The following is a 22,482-nucleotide window of genomic DNA, read 5'->3' on the forward strand; positions in this document are numbered from 1 at the left end:
CAGTAAATAATAATATTTTTTAAATACCTTTATCCTGACAATATCAGTTACATACGTTATTTTAGACGATTATTAGTTCAGACTTTCCATGCCAGACTCCAAAAATTACCTAGGTACCTATTTACACTAGGTATACGGTTACTGATCGTTATATACAGCCTTTTGAGTGTTAGTTACAGTCAGTTTCCAACGAGATCATTTTTGAAATATTAACGGCAAGAAACACAAAAACCAAATACAAAAGAAACTCAATTAATAACAATACTTATAAACTGGACGTCAGCGAGCTCGGGACTCGCTCTTTTTGTAAAAAACGGTGACCCGCGCACAGAAACCTTTTTCAAACTCCCGACGCGAAACAACAAATGTGTCAGCCGAGTTTATAAGTTTTTACCACCGAATCGTTTTGTGCTCGCGGCCTACCTGAGATACCTGCGCCTGACCGACAAAATGACACCAACCACATATAGGACTCCTGTTACCTACCTGACCTATTGACCGGGATATGTAAAAAAATACTCTCTTTTAAAATATTACTCTGTTTTATTTAAATACTTAGATAATTATAAAACATTTTATGACTAATTTTGTTCGTTATTAGCAAGTGTAGCATGAGGTGTAAAGAGAGGTGAGCGGCGCGAGGGCGCGCCCCGCGGACGGGACACGGCGCAGGGACTTCAATAAAAGACATTTCCATCTTTCCATTTCTATAAAGAACTTTTTTAATATATATCATCATATACGTCGTAGGTACATTATTTTATATAGAAAAAATACCTATTTTTACAAGTATTAAGTACCAAGGTTGGCCACAAATACATACAAACGAAAAAACAACAAAACAAGTAAAAAACAGGAATAAAACCATTTTGGCATCGTGTCTGCATCCTTTTAATAATATTTTTAATAAATTATGCGTGGGACCTAGTCGCGGCGCGCGCCGCTCGTGTCTTTACACTAAACAAGATTGCACCTATTGACTCACTCGGATTCTTTACAGAACGAAGCTTCCACCCGATTCGTATTTTTTACTCTCGTCCTCATCACTAATCATAAATTTACAGTAATAGCAACAATTTAAATGTAATCCACACACCACAATGACTCCCTACTGACAGGTAGGCATGTATGAACATCGTTAATTTATAATATCTATAAATAAATTCGATGAAATCGTCCTTTACAAAAGTGAATGGCGCTAGGCGGTCTCGCCGGGCCGGCCCTGCCGGGCGGTGCCGTGCCGCGCCGGACGGCGCCGGACGGGTACTTACCGGGATCCAGCCGGGCCGGGCCGGCGAGGCGCGCGCCGGGCTCCTCGCGGTAAGCTCTTAGTATCAATTAGACTATCTAGCTAAACATATCGGTGATCACTGGCGGCACTCCGGACGAACCTCGGCGCGACACCAAGTTAAACGATTACTGGCTTCCATCTTAACATTACTCACATAATTAATTAATGACTTCACTTCGACGAAACTATAAAGAACAACTGAAAGCGATCGTTCGGTCCACAGTCACTGGGCCGGGGGGCCCCCGGCTATTATGTACACGGGCCCCGGCGGCGGCCGCGGCACGTCCAGGCCGCGGCGGTACGCTCCCGCGGGCACGCGGCTAGTGCTCGGCGTAGTAGGGGCGCGGCGGCGCCCACGGGGCGAACTGTTAGTGCGCGGCCAGCGTGTGCGCGCCCTGCGGCAGCGAGTGGTGGTGCGCGTGCTGCGGGGACAGACCCGGCGGGCTGTGCGCGTGCTGCAGCGGCGAGCCGTGCGCCAGGCCCTCGCCGTGCGCGTAGTGCGCGTGCCCCATGCCGTCCAGCAGCTCGCCGCCCAGCGTGTTCGGCGGCGTCATGCGCTTCTCCTTCTGCCGCCGGTTGCAGAACCACACGCGCACCACCTCCTTCTCCAGCTGCAAGCTGTCCGCCAGCGACGTGATCTCCTGCGCGGACGGCTTGGGCTGCTTGTGGAAGTGCTGCTCCAAGGCGCCCTTCACCGACACCTCGATCGACGTGCGCTTCTTGCGCTTGCGACCCTGTGCCGCTATCTTGTCGATACTCGTCGGACTACCTGTCGTCGAATCCGCCTCTTCCAACCACTTTTGTAGTAAGGGCTTCAGTTTGCACATATTTTTGAAGCTGAGCTGCAACGCCTCGAAGCGGCAGATCGTCGTCTGTGAGAACACGTTTCCGTATAGCGTCCCGAGCGCGAGGCCGACGTCGGCCTGCGTGAAGCCGAGTTTAATGCGACGCTGTTTGAACTGTTTGGCGAAGGCTTCCAGGTCGTCACTGGTGGGAGTGTCCTCCTCGGGCGCGTCCCGGTCGAGCGCGTGGTGGTGCAGGTGCGGCGAGGGCTGCACGTCGCGCAGCATGTGGTGCTGGTGCATGGGCACGGGGTAGCCGGCGTGCAGCGGCACGGGCGAGCCGGCGCCGTAGTGCGCCGACACGACGGGCGCGTGCCAGCCGTGCGCGTGGTGGTGGTGCGCGTGGTGCGGCAGGTGGCGCGCGTCGTGCCCGCCCGGCGGCGGCTTCACGTCGGGCTGGTGCGCGTGCGCGTGGTGCTGGTGCACGGCCCACGGGTCCGCGGGCGGCAGCGACGCCCACGGGTTCAGCACGGGCGCTCCCGGCGAGGGCGAGCCTCCCGCCTGCAGGTGGTGCTGGTACTTCATGTCAGCGGGTTCCGCGCTGCGGGGGGACGCCGCGTGATACCCGCCCAGGGTACCCAGGTCCAACTCCCCCGGCATGTACGTGGTCGCCGCCATGGCGCCGTACCTAAGATCCACGGTGGACGGCGTCTTGCCGGCTCGAAGGCTTTTGAGCCTTCAACTGGCGCTCGTGTTCGCGAAACTGGCGCGCGATACGCGCTCGAGCGGCAGCGGCGGGGGCCACCTCACATCACCGATCGCGGCAACGAGCGACATGCGCGAGCGGGCGACGCGGCGGCTCGGAGCGGACTGTGGGGCGCCGTCGCGCACCGCGCCCGCGCCCGCCGCGCGCCGGCGGAGGGGCGGCCCCGCCCAGCGCCGCCCGGCGCCTAATGACGATGTAATTACCGCGCCCCGCCCTCCCCTGATGGCCCCGCGCGCCCCGCGCCCGAGCCGAGCGACGCGGAGCGCCGAGCCGAGCGCGCGCGAGGCCGCCTCCCGCTCTCGCTCCCGACGGCGGCGCGCGGACACACAACACACTTCGCCGCCGTTTTCACCATTCACCTTTTCTTCCTCGACTTACAACTTTACGATTTAATGGATGATTTTTCCGAACGATTGCTGGAATTTATGCCAAGTTTACTGTTCAGATTGCTTTATTATTATGTTTTTTTATTACTGATGCCAAAAGATATATCAAAATAAATAAAAGGAAGATCCAATTTGAAGATAGACGAAATTTTATGTTAATTACCATTACTACTGCGAAAGGCGGATGATGCTATCAAAAACATTAATTGAGATATTGATGCGCATTTGCCATTAAAATCAATCAATAATACATAAGATTTATTTTATTTATTTATTATCTGCTTTTGATTAGGTATATTTTTAAATTCATTTTAATTTACTTTTTATAGATATTACCTACAGAACTTTACTGTAAAGGAACAAATTTAAATACGAATATTAATAAATATGTACATATTAGTATTAATATTAACATGATCATGGAACTTTTCAATTTATTTGTACCCATCTTGTTCGCGAGAGTTTTATTTATTTTATAACAATTCTAATTGGAATAAAAAAAAATATTCTCTAATATTTAAAGCACAAATGTTGATTCGGTTGAATTATTTAATTATCAAAATTAAAACATATTTTGTATAATTACATATACTTAACACCAATCAAAACATGAATTGATATAGGGCTTTTTACGAGATCTACTGGAGTTCTGAAAATAACACTCAATACGTACAAATAAATTATGTAGGTAGGTACTTAGTAGGCAGAGTCATAACGTAGGTACCTATTTTGCAACCTTAATGTATTTTACAAGAATATAACAACAAATAATTATTAAGAACATCACGTATATGTGTCGCATTATAAATAACTGATTGACAGACAATATCAAAATCGGAAAATAAATAATCACACCTTTTTTTATAAAACGCAATTAACTATAAAATGTTTAAAATTTAGCTCACAAGCTATATCTTTCATTATTTTAATAAAATAATAACAATATTTTCAAAAAAATATTCTCTTGACTACATCGCACAATAAATGATAACTGTGCGAGTTTGTACCGAGACGTAACTGCTAGCGCCATCTATCGTCGAGTAGATGAACTGTGCATAGCAAAACATGTAAAGGAGCCCCTATTTTCTTCAATAAGTTATTGTGCTATATGTGAGACGTTTATATCGTAATAAAATATTAACTTTTAATATTTTTACGCACATACAGTGATAAAATCTTGTAATCGAAGTATAATAGGATTTATTTTTTAGACTTTTTTGTATTTGTACTTTTTATATTTATTGTAATTCTTAGTTGTAATTCGACATTTAGAGACTTTCTACATCTCTAATTAATTGTATTAGAGTTATACTTTAGTTAGAACTTAGAATTAGTAGTACTTATCAATTGTAATTTCAATTCAATTTTAAATATTTTCTAAATATGTACATGTGACATGTAAAAGTGCCCCTGTGGCCTATTTGCTTAATAAATTATTTTGATTTTGATTTTTGATTAAGCTTAAACACATAAGACAAGTTAATTTAAATACATTTTTTTTTTCAAAAACCAGTTCCATCTTATACAGCCCTATTATATTTATTTTAAGATGTAGATTTTAAATTTGAATTTACAATTACGGTTATGCTATATTTTAATAAATTATTCATGTTGTACCTACCTTTAGTCATTACCTACTAAGCTTTGAAGACAGAATAGAATATACTTTACAAAACTTTAATACATATTAACCGAAATATTTTATTTACTAACTTTTAAGTGAAAAAGTTGAGTAGGTAACTCTATTTATTATAAGTGTAACTTTAATTCGTTTTATCTATAAATAGGTAGGATGTGGTATCAATTACATTGAAATAAAAATGAAATTAAATATCTGTAAACATATTAACATTGAAATTTTCATAGAAATAAAATAAATAAAAATGAGATTTTCTGTTAATGTTGTAACAACGTGAAGTGACTGCGCGCCATCTATCGGGGGGTAGTTGCACTATGCGGAGGGGTGGCTCGGCAAGGGCGCTCACGTTCGCTCACTGCTCGGCAAAATGTAGCTCCCTCTACGATCTAAGAAAGACTGATATTATAATATTTATGGGAAATGTACAATTTCCAATTTAATTGGAAATTAAAGTTATTTCTAATTAGAATCGTCAGCTGTCGTTACTCTATAGTGTAAATTTGTAAAAAAAGAATGTTCAAATATTTAACTTCAGTTTACGTCTTAGGTGCCGTGTACTTTTGCGACGGCAACAGAATACAATGTTTAAAAAAATTGAGACGCTTTTAACGTAAACTGGAATGATAGAACTGGTAATTTTAAGTAGAAACATAAAAAAAATAAAGGTACATACCTAATATATATGGAACTAGCAAACATAGTGGAAGTATACCTACGAGCAGTTTTGGATGTTAACATTTGTTTAATGATGATTGTTTATTTTTATTGTATCTAACAAAAAAAGAAGATAAATAGCTTATGAAAACATTAGGTACAATTCTCAATAAGTTTTGTAGACAGTAACTATTAATCATAGCTGGGCATTAACTCGTTAATCCGTTAATCGTTAATTAACGAAGTTAACATTTCGATTAACGGATTAACTTTTAAGTTAACTTTAAAAAATGTTAACGGATTCGTTAACTTCCGTTAAATTTCATAGAGTCCGTTAATCGTTAATCCAGCACACCAAGCGGCTCGCTGAGCCGCGAAAACCACGTTCTTACTGCTACTGTAAAAGCCTGTAGTACGGCAAAACCTAGGTTTTATCGGTAAAAGCAGATCCGTCGGTTATAAACAGTCTAAAGACCAATTGGCGACTTTAGATCACTTATTCGAGATCTTCTAAATCTTATTAGGCGTTCTAGATCGATCACTAACCTGGGAATAGAGTGCAATCATCAGGCATGACAGAAAAATCGCGCAACCGACGCATCGAGTTACAGTCCGGCGCTGGCCTTAGATTACTCTACCAAGCTATCGTGGCCCACAGCATCGAGTTGTCATCTCAAATCTCAATCTGAAGAACTGACGCACCACGATCGCGACCGCATGAATGACCCAATAATTACCAATCCGAAGTAAAACCTAGGATTTAGCCAACCAACGGTGGTAAAAGCCCGAAGAGACCGTAATTATTACATTTTGATTTTTTACCGATTGGCGTCACAGGTTTTAATGGTTTTTGGTGGATAGTTAGTAAAAAGAAATACATAAAACCTACAGTGGAGTCCTATTTTTATGACGTGTTAACGGATTATCGATTAACTTTAACTTCCGTTAAATCTACCGAAATGTATCGCTTTAACGATTAACGAAGTTAACTTTTTAAGTAACGGATTAACGATTATCGAAGTTAACTATTTGATTAACGGTGCCCAGCTATGCTATTAATACTGTTAATATACAAGTGTTTACCTATATATCTAAGTGTTACAGATTATCCGGTTATACCTTCGTATATTTTAATTATCTACAAATGTTGTGCCTACATAGCAACTAGATTTCATTTATTGTTTGTTTAGCTTTTTGTGACTGTAAATATTGTAAATAGTTTTTATTTCATGCTTTGCATGACCCAAAATATTGTACACCAGAGATGGTAGACTGTGCAAAAGATACGTTTATTATTATTTCTGACATCTTTTATATTTTTACCTGTGGTCTGACAATAAATCATTTTCTTTAATTTCATAGATAAGCACCTGTAAATGCTAAGTATTTATGAAACCTACTTTACACAATTCATAAAAATATTTAAAAGCAAAAACGCAAGGGTTTTTTTACTGTAAACTCTCTTTTTGATCATGTTTGATGAACAATATTCCAGAGAAATTTTTTTCTATCTGTAGGTAAACATTTATTTTTGTATTTTATTTTGTAAATTAACACAACTTGATTGAAAACTTTAAATAAATGAATAACTGAAATCAACTGTAGGTACTTAAAAAAACAAGTACGTACCTAAACAGTTCCTAATTAAATTTTCTACTGAAAATCATATCCTAGTACATATATTCGACTCCCTATCCTACTTTGTGCAAAATAAATCTGTAGAGCGGTGTACTCGTAGGCTTCGTTAAATTACCATCATCCTCCTTGCGTTATCCCGGCATTTGCCACGGCTCATGGGAGCCTGGGGTCCGCTGTGACAACTAATCACAAGGCGTAGGCACTAGTTTTACGAAAGTGACTTCCATCTGACCGTCCAATCCAAAGGGTAACTAGGCCTTATTGGAATTAGTCCGGTTTCCTCACGATGTTTTCCTTCAGCGACGCAAATATCAAATGACATTTCGCACATAAGTTCCGAAAAACTCGACCTCCGGATTGAAAGTCGCATTCCATATTGGTTTGTTACATTGCCAACTGTGAGTATCTAACAAGAAACATTCTTATTGGGTTATCATTTTCATCGGACTTACGACTCTTGTGGACGTCGGTATTTTTAAAGTTTGACTACTGTAAGTCTAGTCCTTAATGTTTAAGTAAAATGTACCTAATTAATATCGTTGTTGTGATGGGACATTGTTAGGTATTTATTTAAATCAAGTAAACCCTCAGTTTAGAACCTCAGTCTATAAACTCTTAGGAACTGAACATTAACCAATGTTATTAACAATACTATTCAGTCTGATAAGATAAAAACAAATAATTGATTGTCCAACATAACTAGAGCTAATCAGAATACCTAGCAGCTTTTATCAAAGATATTTACTAAAGCGAATTTACGGGGAATGCTCTGCGCTTTCACATTATCCGATCCGATATCAGGTGTCGGACCGATATCCCATATAGTTAAGCCGCCATCTTCATTTCTTCCTTTGGAATCCTTCCTACATCCGATATCGGATCGGATGATGTGAAAACGCACTAAGTTTAGGAGAGTTACATGTATACTATAACCCCTTCTAAATCACGGGCACGGCCCTACTATACGAAGTGACGACGCGAAAACTATTGTATCATGGACGTCGTTACCGGCTCGTTTGAGATTGATCTTATGGCGAAACTTGGGACAGTCGGGACTCCGCCTCGACGCGACGGGGACTTGAGAATATAAGTAGTTGTATAGGAGTTTATAATGCGTAGTTCCAAAGAGTGCAACGAATTAGAATAACAACAAAAGTCTTATTAGAACTGTTCTGTTCTGTACAGTGTTCGTTTGCCTAACATGTTTTAATTAGTTTTTCCTCTCAATTCGCGCAAAGGTTGACTGGAAGAGATACCTTACAGGGATAAGTTCGCCTTTGTACACCATAACTATACTGTATTTCTATGTCCCAACTTATCTTATGTACAACAAAGTGTTTACATACATACATACACAGAACTCAAATAAAATGGGAATAGGGATGTTTCCTAAATGATATCACGCTCACTCACGAAAAACACCAGATAACTGATAGAAAATTATAAACAGAACTTATTTCTCAATTTCTATTTCATAAATAAAGGTAGAAGTAAACAATTAGGATAGGAGACTTGAAAAATTGGAGTTACTTCCCTCACCCATTTCAGCAATTTTCATACTAAATTCCAAATTTTCAAATCATTTTGACTGTATTAAGCAATTAACTTATAATTAAATTTGACAAGTAGAAAACTACCAATATTCTACTAGTGTGACTACTTAAAATACAAATTAAAATATTTTCTATGAAAATGATTTAATTTGTTCTTAGAGCACGGTCTATATATATCCCGGTGAGTAAGTACTTATAAGTATAATGAAAATAACCGTGAATCATTCAAAACTCAAACTATTAAATAGTTATTGAAGCTTAACCTCAACACCCGCGTTATATTATCTTCCCTCGCTACTCTCGGATATTTCGTGGGTTTCCACGCCCTCCTAAAAAGAAGACCTTCTACAGACAAGGTAGACCGAGGCCTGCAAGTAAAGTTCCGATATTGAAATCCGCACAGCCCGCGCCGCGTGGGCACCGCCGGCGCGCGCGCAGGTTATAATCAAAAATTCGCGGCGGCGCGCGATCCGTTCCGCGCGGACCACAGACGTAAATTGATTTTCGGATTTACCAACCTTTTGCATCTGGCACAGCATTATAGTCGCTATAATGCTAAGTTATAGCAATATTGACCACCGGTCTGGCCTAGCGCGTAGTGACCCTGCCTGCTAAGCCGCGGTGCTGGGTTCGAATCACGGTAAGGGCATTTATTTGTGTGATGAGCACAGATATTGGTTCCTGAGTCATGGATGTTTTCTATGTATATAAGTATGTATTTATCTATTTAAGTATGTATATCGTCGCCTAGCACTCATAGTAGGTACAAGCTTTGCTTAGTTTGGGGCTGGGTTGATCTGTGTAAGGTGTCCCCTAATATTAAAAAGAAAAACGAAATACATATACCTATACCTATGTTAGTGTTAAAATATTATGACGCTTTTTGCCACCCTACATAAATTTTCTAATGGATTTAGTAAGTGTTATTAATGTTATTATAAGGAAATTCATGATAATTAGCTGTAAATTTTAAAAATGACTGCTAATCCGCGAAATGGTAACAAGTAAGTAGGTATATTTTTTGTGTACTGGGTTTCGTCACGATAATCTTGTAAAACGGTAAAATGATTTTTTTTTTAAATACGAGCGATAGAAAGTGAAAATGTAATGGTAGCAACCACTTGTTTTAAAATTTATCAGGTACTAGAATGTCCACAAACGCCCAAGTAGTAAAGGAGATATTATTGAACTATACGAATCGAGCGGTCGAAATTAAAAAATCGGGCCCCTGGTTGGACCATGGAGTTGGGCTGTGCCCCCTTCCTCTCGTTCCTTCCATCAAACTAGTCATAGTCATTTATTCATTTCATTTAACAATATACATTACATTTCAATATTACATAATTACTTAGTTACTACTTAATTACTTATTACTTATTAGGTACTTACCTACAATCAAATCTCACAATTAATAATATCACAATTTAAATATAACTAAATATCTACAAATTAAAAAATAAATGTAATTTAACGTAATAAATAACTAATACTACATAAATTCTATGTCAACATCGAAATTATTCATTATATTATTCATTCATTATATTAGGTATCTCAGAAAGAAAAAAAATCACTAAAAACTATTTTGAGCCTATAAACTCATCCACAGAATAAAAACACTTCTATTACCAGATACGATTTTAGACATTTTTTAAACAAATTTAAAGTAACCGACTTTTGATGTGGCACTGTTTGTGTTGCAGGCGTCCATAGGTTACGGTGACCGCTTTACATCAGGCGGGCCGTGTACTTGTTTGCCACCGATGTAGTATAAAAAAAAACCGACTTTAACTCTGTTGGCAATCTGTTAGAGTAACTGCTTGGTAAGCTGTAGTAACTGCTTGGTACCTACTGATCATAATTATATGTGACCTTTTCCAGGTTGTCTCGAATTTTCCTAACTATCCGACGAACGAACCATCTTTGTGGCTGAAAGCTCGGTGGAAAATTTTAGTTACTCATGTTGAATATGTAACGTTAATGTTGTATGTTTTAAACGTTTCTATTATCTCATCACTCTCATCAGCAAATAATACCTTAAGACGATACGGTAGGGGTCAATTCTCCATACAAACGCTCTCGACTATTTCCTCCCTGGTTTTTGAAGATAGAGCAATGATTTTTTCAACACAGATTGTTATTATATTTTTATCTGTGTCGGACCGTTTTGATTTTTTTGATATTCTGCTTTTTAAAGACTCTAGAGCCAACCAAAAATTTCCAAAAACGGACTTTTTCATTGTGGCGCAAAAAAAGGTGTGATACTCAAGGTTGGTAACAATTAACCAAAAAAGCTAAACGGTCCGACATAGATTATTTCATTGTTATTCAGATTCTCAAATTTCGTTCCGATTGATTAAGTTTTGAAGGAGGAAAGAGTCGAGAGCAGAACCTCGATTTTAAAGATTTTTTTGAAATATCTTTTGACCGAGTTGTTCTTAATGGACAATTTTTTTTCGATAAATCTAGTTAATAACACTTGTATATTTAACTAAAATTCCCAAGTTGAAAGGGGGGCTCCTTTCCATTTTAGCATTTTCACTACCGTATCCTCTTAATACTAGTTTTGTGGCGAGATGCGGTCTGGGGTGGATCGAGGCGACGAGCAGACTGCCACAGCCTGACCCGGCCGACCCAATCATCCGAAACCGACCTAATCCATAGATAAACACTATTTTTTCTTACCCGCCAGTATTTAGCACTCATTTATATTAATACTGCAAACTTTTTCCACGCGTTCCGGTAGAGCGCGTTTTTTTTAAGTTTGGTAACCTTTTGTTTTCCAGCCTGACCTGTAATTCAATTTATCTCGGTTATGAATGAAACAGTAGTTAGTGAACTATGTCGTTCTCAGATGCGCATGATGAAGTGATCAGTAGGTACCTACATCGGGCCAGGGAGTAGTCAAGTCGAGACGAACAATATCGAGTCAAAACTGCTTTACTAATAATTGTGCGAGTTGAGATTTATGATATACGCACTACTAGTCACCTACTATTTGTGTGACTTTAAAACCTGAAATCCAACGTGTTGTATGTATAAAAGTACAATTAACCCATAATCAATACATTTGCATGTCTATTGGTAGTTATACCTACATAATATAATGGCACTACTTAAGTTTGCGATTTTAACAAACGTTCAATTTTAATGTTTAAATAGGTACAGCTTCTCTTATGCAGATAACTGGTACTTATTATAGTTCGTGCAATCTCCTGTGACGTGCAGATTTGTCAATTCTAACCCTTTTTAATTACTTTTTATGAGTCAAATGCGGGTGTCTCCGTGAATGATACAAATGTTGCATCGTCGTCGTTTTACGACGTATGTTATTCTTCTTTATTGACTACTCTTCGCGGAATTGATAAAGGTACTGGTGGGCATCTAAAACTGTTACATATGTATGGAAACAGGGTTTACCTGCTAATACAATCATTACAATCATACCTTATAAATTACATAAGTAATTCAATTTGTTACAAGGTATTTTTCGTAAGTAGTTTTTTGCTTGGTTGATTGGATTTTTGGTCCGCATCATGCTAGTCGAAAAAATAATCCGATTTAGCACATGATCGTTACTAATAGATAAGAAGCTGTATCTAGGTAAGACGGGTCCATATTGGCTCATATAAAATTATTTGTTATAAAATTATTGTTTATACCGATTTGTGCTCCGAATGATCATTTCTCATAATTTTACTTATCATAATTTTGTTTCAATATTATCAATTGTACTACTATCACTGTTCATAATAATAATTTGGCCGACAATTTTTAATCTTAACTTCTATACAAATATTTTATAACATTCATTCAAACGTAGAAAAGCCAACAAAATTAGGTCGTGAACCCAACTTTCTGACTTTAATACTTAGTAAAAACATTTTCCAAAATGTATGAATATTGGAACACCCTTTTTCCTCTTAATTGTGTCCGAAAAGTAAGTGGTTCATTGTTGTGCGTCAAGACTAATAGTCAAGCTCAAGAGTGCGCAAGAGTGTCCGAGTGATGGCCGCGCCGCGCACGCGCGGGCGTGGGTGGCGACCCGCCCATCGGATGCGCCGGAAAATACGCAGTCATGGAAAATATACTTACTGAGAATACTGAGTGATTCTAACTCAAATATATGTCAAAATTTGCTTTGGGTGCAATATGAAGAAGTTGAACATGTGTGAAAAACGTTTACCTAAACAGGAGCAACACTACATAATTATTTCATTAATAAGAAGGAGAACATCCGTGTCTTGGCAAGACTGGAGCTGGTGACTCTGGATCACCCATTCATATCTACCAACTAATCCACCGAGACCTTCCTCTATTTCTATGAGGCATCGTTAGCAGTTATTTCTGCTCAATAGAAAAGCTCAATTTATGTTCGCCAGCGGGACAAATGACGGTCTTAGATACATAAGACATGGGTCTACTCAAACCTCGTCAAGCGTCCTCAACTGCGCTAACAAATGGTCCGGACCATATCCAATTACCTTCGATCGCCGCGACAATTACTCGCGCGATAATTGTCGCGGGCGGGACGCGGTGACGGATCGCGCGACAACCTTCCAGCTCGCTTCTGTCGGCCATCGATATTGCTGACGTGTCATAATCGTTAGAATTAAATTAATTTCTCTAAAGATAAGACTTGAGAGAGAGGGGCCTAGTTACAGTTAGCCTTCAGGTTGGAAGGTCCAAAGGCAGTCGCTTTGTAATACTAGTGCCTACGCCAAATCTTGGGATTCGTTATCAAAAGCGGACCCCAGACTCCCATGAGCCGTGGCAAATGCCGGGATAACGCAAGGATGGATGATAAGACTTGGGAGATATTTTAGTGCTATTAAGAAATCAAACTTACATTTCAATTCCATGTTTTGTCAAGAAAGTTCTCTAGGTGTTTATTTCGACTACGTATAAACTCTCTCTGCCTTCTGTTTACACTCGAGAAAAACCTATCTGGTACAAGAAATGATGAAAAATCATTGTGAATCAACAAGCTATTGAAGTGGACGTCAATAACGCTAAATAGGTACTAGTAATTCAATTGTCAAATATATAATAAGAAAGCTTTGAACCTAAGTGCGTTTTCACATTATCCGATCCGATATCGGATGTAGGACCGATATCCCATACATTACAGTCGCCATCTTGGATTTTTTCCATTGAAATCCTTCCGACATCCGATATCGGATGGGATAATGTGAAAACAGGCTAAAAGTAAAACTTTTTACGCAAAGTAAGCAGTCGATTAGCGGAAAACGCCTATCTAGACTATTTCTTTCATGCATATGCATGTATATCATCTGGACACACAACGTATATCCCATGTGTTTTCTTATTTCGCAAATGTGGCGTCGTTGTAACCATATTTTTAAGACAATCGCATAGCTACCACCGATGCAATAAGTTTAGGACCTTCCACGAACGTTGAATGTAGCCAGTATGATCTGCTCGCCAATCATTTTATCAGATATCCCAAATTACCCGAGCCAATTAAAATTGACTGAAACCGTGTCGAAAATAATATTTCAATTAATAATAACCGCAGGTGCGTTATCAGATGGTCCGCTAATGCGTACATATTGGCGCGCGGGCGCAGCGAGTAATGGCGTCCATCGCGCACTGTCAGCGAGTTCCTCCATCAACCTGGAACGTACTATATCTCCTGAAAGATCTAGTCACTTACGTCCTTCTTGTTCTGTGATTGTTGTAGGAACTATTTAATAGAAAGGGGTAAGTGTGTTGGAAGGTAAGGGACTTGGGATGTTTCATCCGGAGGGTAGGACGGTAGCAACCGGTTGGGTTGGTGTCCTGGGATGAAATATGATGGACAATCTCGTGTTAATTGGAGTGATTTTTAAAGTCTTGTGCCTAAAATTATAGAGGAACTATTTGTAATATCCTTAAAAGCTTCTACTGTTTTGTAAACACTAGCATTAACAAATTATAAATGTGTAAAAGACTTGAAGTTTGAGGTATTACTTAGGAATACCTAATGCAATTTTCAAAAGCGAATAAATACTGTGCCTCACAAAAGTATTTGCAGAATATTTAAGTACGTGTGCTTAATTTGAAACCGTCTTTGCCCTGTAAGCTTGTCACACAAATAACTGCGACCTTAGCATAACCTGAGGGATTCAATATCACGTCTCTCAATATCTCTAACAACAGACATCCAAGCCCAACATCAACAAGGTCATTAAATTTCGCAACACTGGGAAAAGACAACGAAATTCCAAAATTTGATAGCTTAATAAGAGCCCTGTAGGAACCGTCTAGAATCTAAGCGTCATTAGCCGCCGGCATTACCGGCGATTATCCCGCGGACATTCTGCCCACATTCCCCAGCGCTACTGTATCATCTCCCGCGCATCGTCGTCCCACAACCCCTCGGCGCAGTTTTCAACCCAAACAGCATCTTCAAGAACTCAAAATGCCCCAGCAGCGCTGTGAAAGCAGACCTTTTGTTTTTGAGTCGAAGCATGTTAAAGGTAGAGTTTATTTCATAAGAATATAATTAGTGGGCGGAGTTTAATCAAATAGTTTGTGCTCCCGGCTCCCGCGGCCGAAATAAATCGCCACTCGCGCACTTTATGGCCCATATTAAAACAAATGTGCATCGGAGCGTTCTTAATTTATTTGAACGACTTGACTTTAAAAGGAAAATAATGTAATTTGCAAACGCTTTCGATCGACTACTGGAATTGAATTTACTATCCGATATGTGTATGTCTCGTTGGTGAATGAAAGGAGTGTTCTACATCAACCGCAAATTGAACACTTTGTTATATTCTATACTTTTTAATGTGTGTTTCATGTGTTTGTGAGATAGTTATACGAACTTTCAATGTTATAATATTATATTTCACTCATAATAAAATTAATTATGTATTAAATCTTTTTCACGTATTTTTGTAACGTACAGAGGTTTTCAAAAAAAGCGTACATATCATAGGCTACGGTGACTGCTCAACATCAAACAGGCTGATTGTTAGTTCTCAGTTCTCACCGTGCAGTATTAAAAAGGTAAGTAATTGAATTAAATGTATGTTATTTATATGATATTTATTGCAAAAAAGTTCTGACCGATGAAATCACAGGTCGAAAAAACCACCAACATTAAAAGTCAACTAAAGCATCAGATCTGCAACTGTAGTCTAAGGAGTCTAAAGTATGTGCATGTTTCATGACAAAACATTCAACTGTTAGCGGATGTCAGGGCTGTGCCTGCTTCGGTGTACTAATCTCGGCAACACGACTCAGCGGCGCGGTTACAAGCAAGCAGACTGTAGGTGAGGGCCTTTCTTCCCGTGGGAGAAGGCGACTGTGGGATGTGGGTTAAATTGTGGCGTAGGCGAGAGGCTGGCAACCTGTCACTGCAATGTCACAGTTTCGTTTTCTTTCAACCCCTTATTTGCCAACAGTGGCACTGAAACCTGAGTAGTTTCATGTGCTCTGCCTACCCCTTCATGGGACACAGGCGTGATTGTATGTATATGTAGCTGTAGGTGATGGCCGCTGGTCCAAGATGGTCGCCGCCACAAAAAAATTATTTATTTATTATGGATTACAGAGGCAAGCATGATCGCGCGATAAATGATAAAACCAGCAGGGTTAGCACATGATTGCTGCGAGAGTATGTCACCGCGAGATAGACTACCGGTTCTTATGTCATTAATACAATTACGACAAAGACGTGTCATCTCATCTATCTCGCGGCGACATACTCTCGCGGCAATCATGTGCTAGGCCTAAAGGGGCGGCTCATTCTGCGATTCTATCGCCGCGCTACATGTACATGGCGGCGGCCGCGAGTTTCGCGGCCCGTTCACTGGTGACGACCTTCACGCGGCGCAATAGAATTCTATGTCGGCTGCTCGCGTGCGGTTTGTTTGTTAATGTAGGTAAGAATTTAGAATGGCGGCATTTTATGAACATCAAAGGAGTGAGCCTTCAGTATTTGTACTATTATATTCTGTGATATTCGTACTATTAGTAAGTGCGAAAAGGACGGCCTGGCGCGACCATGCTATCGGTGCTGATTTTTAACCGCCGCCTCAAATCTCAAAGGAAGGGGTTCTCAATTCGTCTGTATTTTATTTTTTATGTTTGTTCCTCGATATCTCCGTCGCTACTGGACCGATTTTGAATTTTTTTTTGATAGTATATGAATACAGATTGGTCCCATTTTTCTCAGAACCCAGTTCTGGGTGGCTAGCCGAATGGCACAATCGCTCACGAAACGAAGCGCTAGTAGATATCTATCTCTATCGCGCTTGCGTATTGGCGCGACAGAGCCAGCGGCGTATCGCTTTCGTTTGGCGTCGGAGAAATGCCATTCGGCTACGGGGCCTGATGATGGGATCCTGGAGAAATCGAGAGAACTCCTCAAATCTGAAAGACATACATATGGTGATTTTTGTGTTTTTAAAGGAATGGCATGCATTTACTTACGGAACAGTGACATTTGGTGCAGTGGAACTGCTGATGATGGTCAGAACGGAACTCCTCAAATCTGAACGGCACGCTTATAGTGACTTTAGTATTATACACGTTAAACTTCCGTGAGACATATTCAAATAATTAATTGAGATACGGTTGTACTCACGTTATTATATCGCTATTATATCGCAGCGGGCGGAGCGGCGAGCGGCGCGTTCAGTTTGCGGAGTCTAGCCGTCGCGTGAACTCCTATACGCCTGAAGAGGGGCCTCCGATTGGCCCGAAACATGTCGCAGCAATAGCGATATAATAACGTGAGTACAACCGTATCTCAATTAATGACTTTAGTATTTTTATAAAAACAGCATGCAGTTACCTCTAGAACATCTTGAACGTAAAAAATGTAGGTAAGTACTTAACATACAATTCGGTACTTGAATTCCAAAACACAAGAAATATGACAAAAGAAAGAGCCCCCTACAAAAAGAAAGAAATAAAAACCTTAAATTATAAATTTAAAAAACCCCCGACACAAAAAAAAAGGTGAATTAAATTAAAAATTAAATAAAAAAAGGGTGAAAAAAACTAAAAGTGCGAGCTTTCAAAAAGGAATAAAATAACTAAATAAGTAGCTCTAGGAATACCTACCTTCCTTCTTACGAAATACCTACCTTCTTCTTCTTAGGAATATCTAATCTACCTACCTTCTACCTTCTTACGAAATACGTAAGATGAAAACCTAACTACGAAATTCTTGAACGTAAAAATTTTGGTACTTAAACATAAAATTACTTGAATTCTTAAACACAAGAAATATGACAAAATAAATTATTAATTATTATTCTCTTTATTGATTTCCATTATTAATTAATGGTAAAGTGTTGTCGCGTCGGGGGACCGCTCTTTGCCTGTCTAACTTGAAACTTAAAAACTAAATATTTACACAGCTAAACTAACTTAATAAATGTTTAACAAAAAATTCACTAGGTACATACATTAAACTAACTACCTGAACATGAACAATGTAACTATACAACCAAAATGTCAAAGGAAGTATTAGAATTACAAGTAACGTATATGTTTACAACCAAACAAACTAGATAAGTGCTGAGCAAAAATTTCAACACCCAATCTTAAAATAAGACTCTAAAGACTGCATCGGAAACACAACCGTCAACGACGTCTGCCCTCGCGCTAATATTGAGAGCGGTCCCCCGACGCGACAACACTTTACCATTAATTAATAATGGAAATCAATAAAGAGAATAATAATTAATAATTTATTTTGTCATATTTCTTGTGTTTAAGAATTCAAGTAATTTTATGTTTAAGTACCAAAATTTTTACGTTCAAGAATTTCGTAGTTAGGTTTTCATCTTACGTATTTCGTAAGAAGGTAGAAGGTAGGTAGATATTCCTAAGAAGAAGAAGGTAGGTATTTCGTAAGAAGGAAGGTAGGTATTCCTAGAGCTACTTATTTAGTTATTTTATTCCTTTTTGAAAGCTCGCACTTTTAGTTTTTTTCACCCTTTTTTTATTTAATTTTTAATTTAATTCACCTTTTTTTTTGTGTCGGGGGTTTTTTAAATTTATAATTTAATGCTAAATTAATATACACAGTTTTACAATTCCCTGTGGCTAGACTATACATCAATTATTTTGTTCTTTGTTGTTTAAGTGTAGTTATTATGGATTTTTATTCTGAAATAAATGAATTATTATTATTCATTATTAAGTAAATTTCTACAAATTTATAATAAATAGTAAATTCCTTATAAATTTTGTGATTCACAACATAAAATCTTTGTGCAAGGCGAAAAATAGCGTCAAAAATTAATTACATCCTATCTTAAAGAGCGTTTTAATTATCTGTCCTCCGTCAGACCTTCACGGAAATATCAACTTGCTCCTCCTCCATCCTCTACAAAATTTTACAATGACTCCTTCACGTTTCGAGCGGTTCGGCTGTGGAACGGCCTGCCGTTAGAGATTAGGTGTGCTAAATCACTTGAAAGCTTCAAAACTTTACTGAAGAATCATTACTCATCTCTGCCTTAATTTGCTGCTGTGTATGTTATGTTATGTATGTATGTATGTGTATGTATTAATACTTATATGTGTATGTTTGTGTATATGATATTTTATTTTTATTTATTTATTTTTATATTTTATTTTTAATATTGGTGTATATAATTATTTAACTTAGTGTATGTGTAATTTTCCTATTCCTTTAATTATTTCTTGCACTACCATTTTCAAAATTTTCTATTTTCTATCTATTTTCTATTCTTCATTTCCTGCTACCCTAAGGTTGTCTGGTAGAGATCGCTTACAGCGATAAGACCGCCTGATGCTACCTATATGTTTAATGTCTGCTATTTGTAATCTGTTATCCTTGTGGTGCAATAAAGAATATTTACTTACTTACTTACTTACATTAAGGATGTCTCAACAGTCGGTGTTGTCAATAAGCCAGGGATGCCTGTAGATGGAGATGCTCGAAGAAGCTCTGGCAGGCCCGATAAAAGATCAGGCCGTCCCTATCGCACTTACTAACACCTAGTGCGAAAGGGACGGCTTGATATTATATCATTTATCGCGTGACCATGCAATCGGTGCTGAAGTCAGCGAAAAGGTTGCTTGAGAGGTAGTCGATATTGCACAAAAGATAAGATTTCAATAGAAAAAGATAAGATTTCCGTAGACTTCACTCTTAACTCTTAATTTTTTAATGTCTTAGTAAGAATTTTGATTATACATATTTCAGTGGACATCATAGTTCGTAAGCCGAAAGCTTATCCCTCCAATGGTTAAAGACTACTGTATATCATGTATTTAGTTGTATATCTACACAGATATATGTGTGGGGAGGGTAGCAATCTCGTTGCGAAATGAGAACACGCGGCGCAGGCGGCGTGTCGCGGCGGCGGCGGCGCGGGCGCTGCCAGACGCCGGCCGGGGATGGTATGCATGTTACAGGGAGCGGTAGCAAATTATACCTTTATAAAGACTATTTTTAGATATAATGTTAACTTCTTACTTATAACTACTATACGTAGAAACCTTAAAAATTTTAACAACTGTAGTTTAATTCACTAATGTAAATGAACTCACTAATTTCATTCGTTATATGATTGGTCTGAGTACCCAACTACCCATGGCTACAGGCCACAACATAGCCATAAAGTATAATAAGTTACCAAGTGGTTTCAAAATCTGTACACCTAAATAATTTAAGAAATTATTAATAGATTGGCTATTAAATAAATGTTTTTACTTCATATATCAGTTCTTTAATACCCACGAAAATGATAATGAGGAATAATTTAAAAAATTGTACGCTATTAAAGACCAAGAATAATTTATCCAGTCACAATTATGTAATTAATTGTTTTAATGTAGGTAAGTGTTGTATTAATTATTGTTTTTTTAGTTCCAATCAAAATCAAAAATAAATCAAAAAATCAAAATAATTTATTCAGCAAATAGGCCACAGGGGCACTTTTACACGTCACATGTACATAGGTATTTAAAAAAATATTTAAAATTGAGTTGAAATTACAATTGATACTATTATATACTAATTCTAAGTTCTAACTAAAGTTAACTCTATACAATTAATTAGAGATGTAGAAGGTCTCTAAATGTCGAATTACAACCAAGAACTACACTAAATTTTAATGTAAAAAGTACAAATACAAAAAAAAAAGTCTAAAATTACTTTAGAGGTGCAAATGACTCTAAATGTCACAACTAAAAATAAAATGTATATCTACTTAATCTAATTCTCCTTAGAGATGTATATGGTCTCCATGAGTCAAAATCATATATTTAAAATATTCACTAAAAGAAAGGAAACAAACGACAACCGAACAAAGTGTCCTAATTTAATAAAAATTAGAATTAAAGTTACTAAGTTATAACAGCCCCAGTAAGCTTAAACAGACCGGTCTTCACAGACGGCACCCGTTCACGAGTATGACGCGTATCTCAGCCATCGCCTCCCTCAACCTTTATTCGGGAAGGTGGCGACCCGATCAACGACGCCACCGCAGCAAAGACTTTTAAGTGTGCATGACATGTTCAAGCTGCCAGGCTAAATTAAATATTCAAATAATAAAACATAGCTGTAAGACTCTATATTCTGTGCTCGTATGTTACAAAGGAAGGAAATATAGATTTATACAATAAAATTAAATTAAGATAAACATTAAACATTAAACACATAATCTTGGAGATGTATAAGGTCTCCAAGTGTCCACAACTAAACTTAAATAAAAACAATATAATCAGACGAGAATATGTTCTCATACGTCAATTGAACACTAGTATGCTTAATTACACAATGCAGAGAAAATGAAAAAATATATACGACTTCATTCATCTATTGACAAGCAACCACCTTAAAGGCATCCCTATCATCTATAAAATCCTTCACAGTGTAGTACGCCTTACATAACAACAAACGCTTAATGCGTGCCTTAAATTTGTCAAATGGCAAATCCACTATATCGGTTGGTACTTTGTTATAAAAACGTGTACAGTTCCCGACGAAAGACGTACCAACCTTACGGAGACGGTGGGCGGTCACAGCAAGTTTATGTTATGTCCAATTGCATGAAATAATCGGTTTAAAGAAACTTTATTGTCTAAGAAATTACAGAAATTTCACTTACAAGACAACAAAGATAATATAATAAACAACAAGACAATAAAGATATATAATTGCAAGATAGATTATTTTGCAATTTTTGTATGCCCAATTGCGAGTAGAGTACACTGTATACCACTGATTGTATGTTACCATGTGGTTACCATGCACCCACTGTATTCTGGCAAATAAATACTTTGTATCTGTGTATCTTTGATGAAATCCTTCACCAAAGTATCACTTCAGTAAAACAACATGTAAGCAACTCAAGTGACTGCTAACCGTACACCTCTCAATCGGTTCCCTATTACATGATCGGTCGTTTGCGTCGGAAATTGATAGGAATTATAAAAATGGCGGCGGAATGCGGGCGCGGGCTACCGGGCTTTAGCGACAAGGATCGGCCACATGGTACGACATGATGACTTGCAAGCTTGATACATTCATTCAGTACATATAAATCTGTTAAAATGTAAATAGTTCTTGAAGACTCGTATTCATTCTGTATAGTTGTTGACTTCAATCCTGCCATTTGTTTGCACTATAGACAGGCGAAACATAAGGGTTTTTAACACTTCATAGTACCGCCAGGCTCTAAACCAAAATTAAGCGTTCTTAACACGGGTATCCGGCTACCCGTGTCAGTACGAGTATATGTCGGCAGTTCTAGTACCAACCAAGTTGAAATT

The 22,482-nt window shown here is 38.5% G+C and overlaps 1 protein-coding gene across 1 annotated transcript; it reads right to left on the reverse strand.

The window, feature by feature from the left end:
* Positions 1 to 523: 523 nt before the first annotated feature.
* On the reverse strand, positions 524 to 2,898 carry LOC125226487 (silk gland factor 3). The gene has a single exon (XM_048130472.1). The coding sequence runs from the start codon at positions 2,749 to 2,751 to the stop codon at positions 1,660 to 1,662; it is 1,092 nt and encodes a 363-aa protein (XP_047986429.1). The 5' UTR covers positions 2,752 to 2,898; the 3' UTR covers positions 524 to 1,659.
* Between the last annotated feature and the right edge of the window lie 19,584 nt (positions 2,899 to 22,482).

This window comes from Leguminivora glycinivorella, chromosome 5, assembly GCF_023078275.1.
Source record: "Leguminivora glycinivorella isolate SPB_JAAS2020 chromosome 5, LegGlyc_1.1, whole genome shotgun sequence".
NCBI lineage: Eukaryota > Metazoa > Arthropoda > Insecta > Lepidoptera > Tortricidae > Leguminivora > Leguminivora glycinivorella.

Coding starts and splice junctions, on each gene's coding strand:
- LOC125226487 (XM_048130472.1), bottom strand. CDS start 2,751: ATGGCGGCGACCACGTACATGCCGGGGGAGTTGGACCTGGGTACCCTG.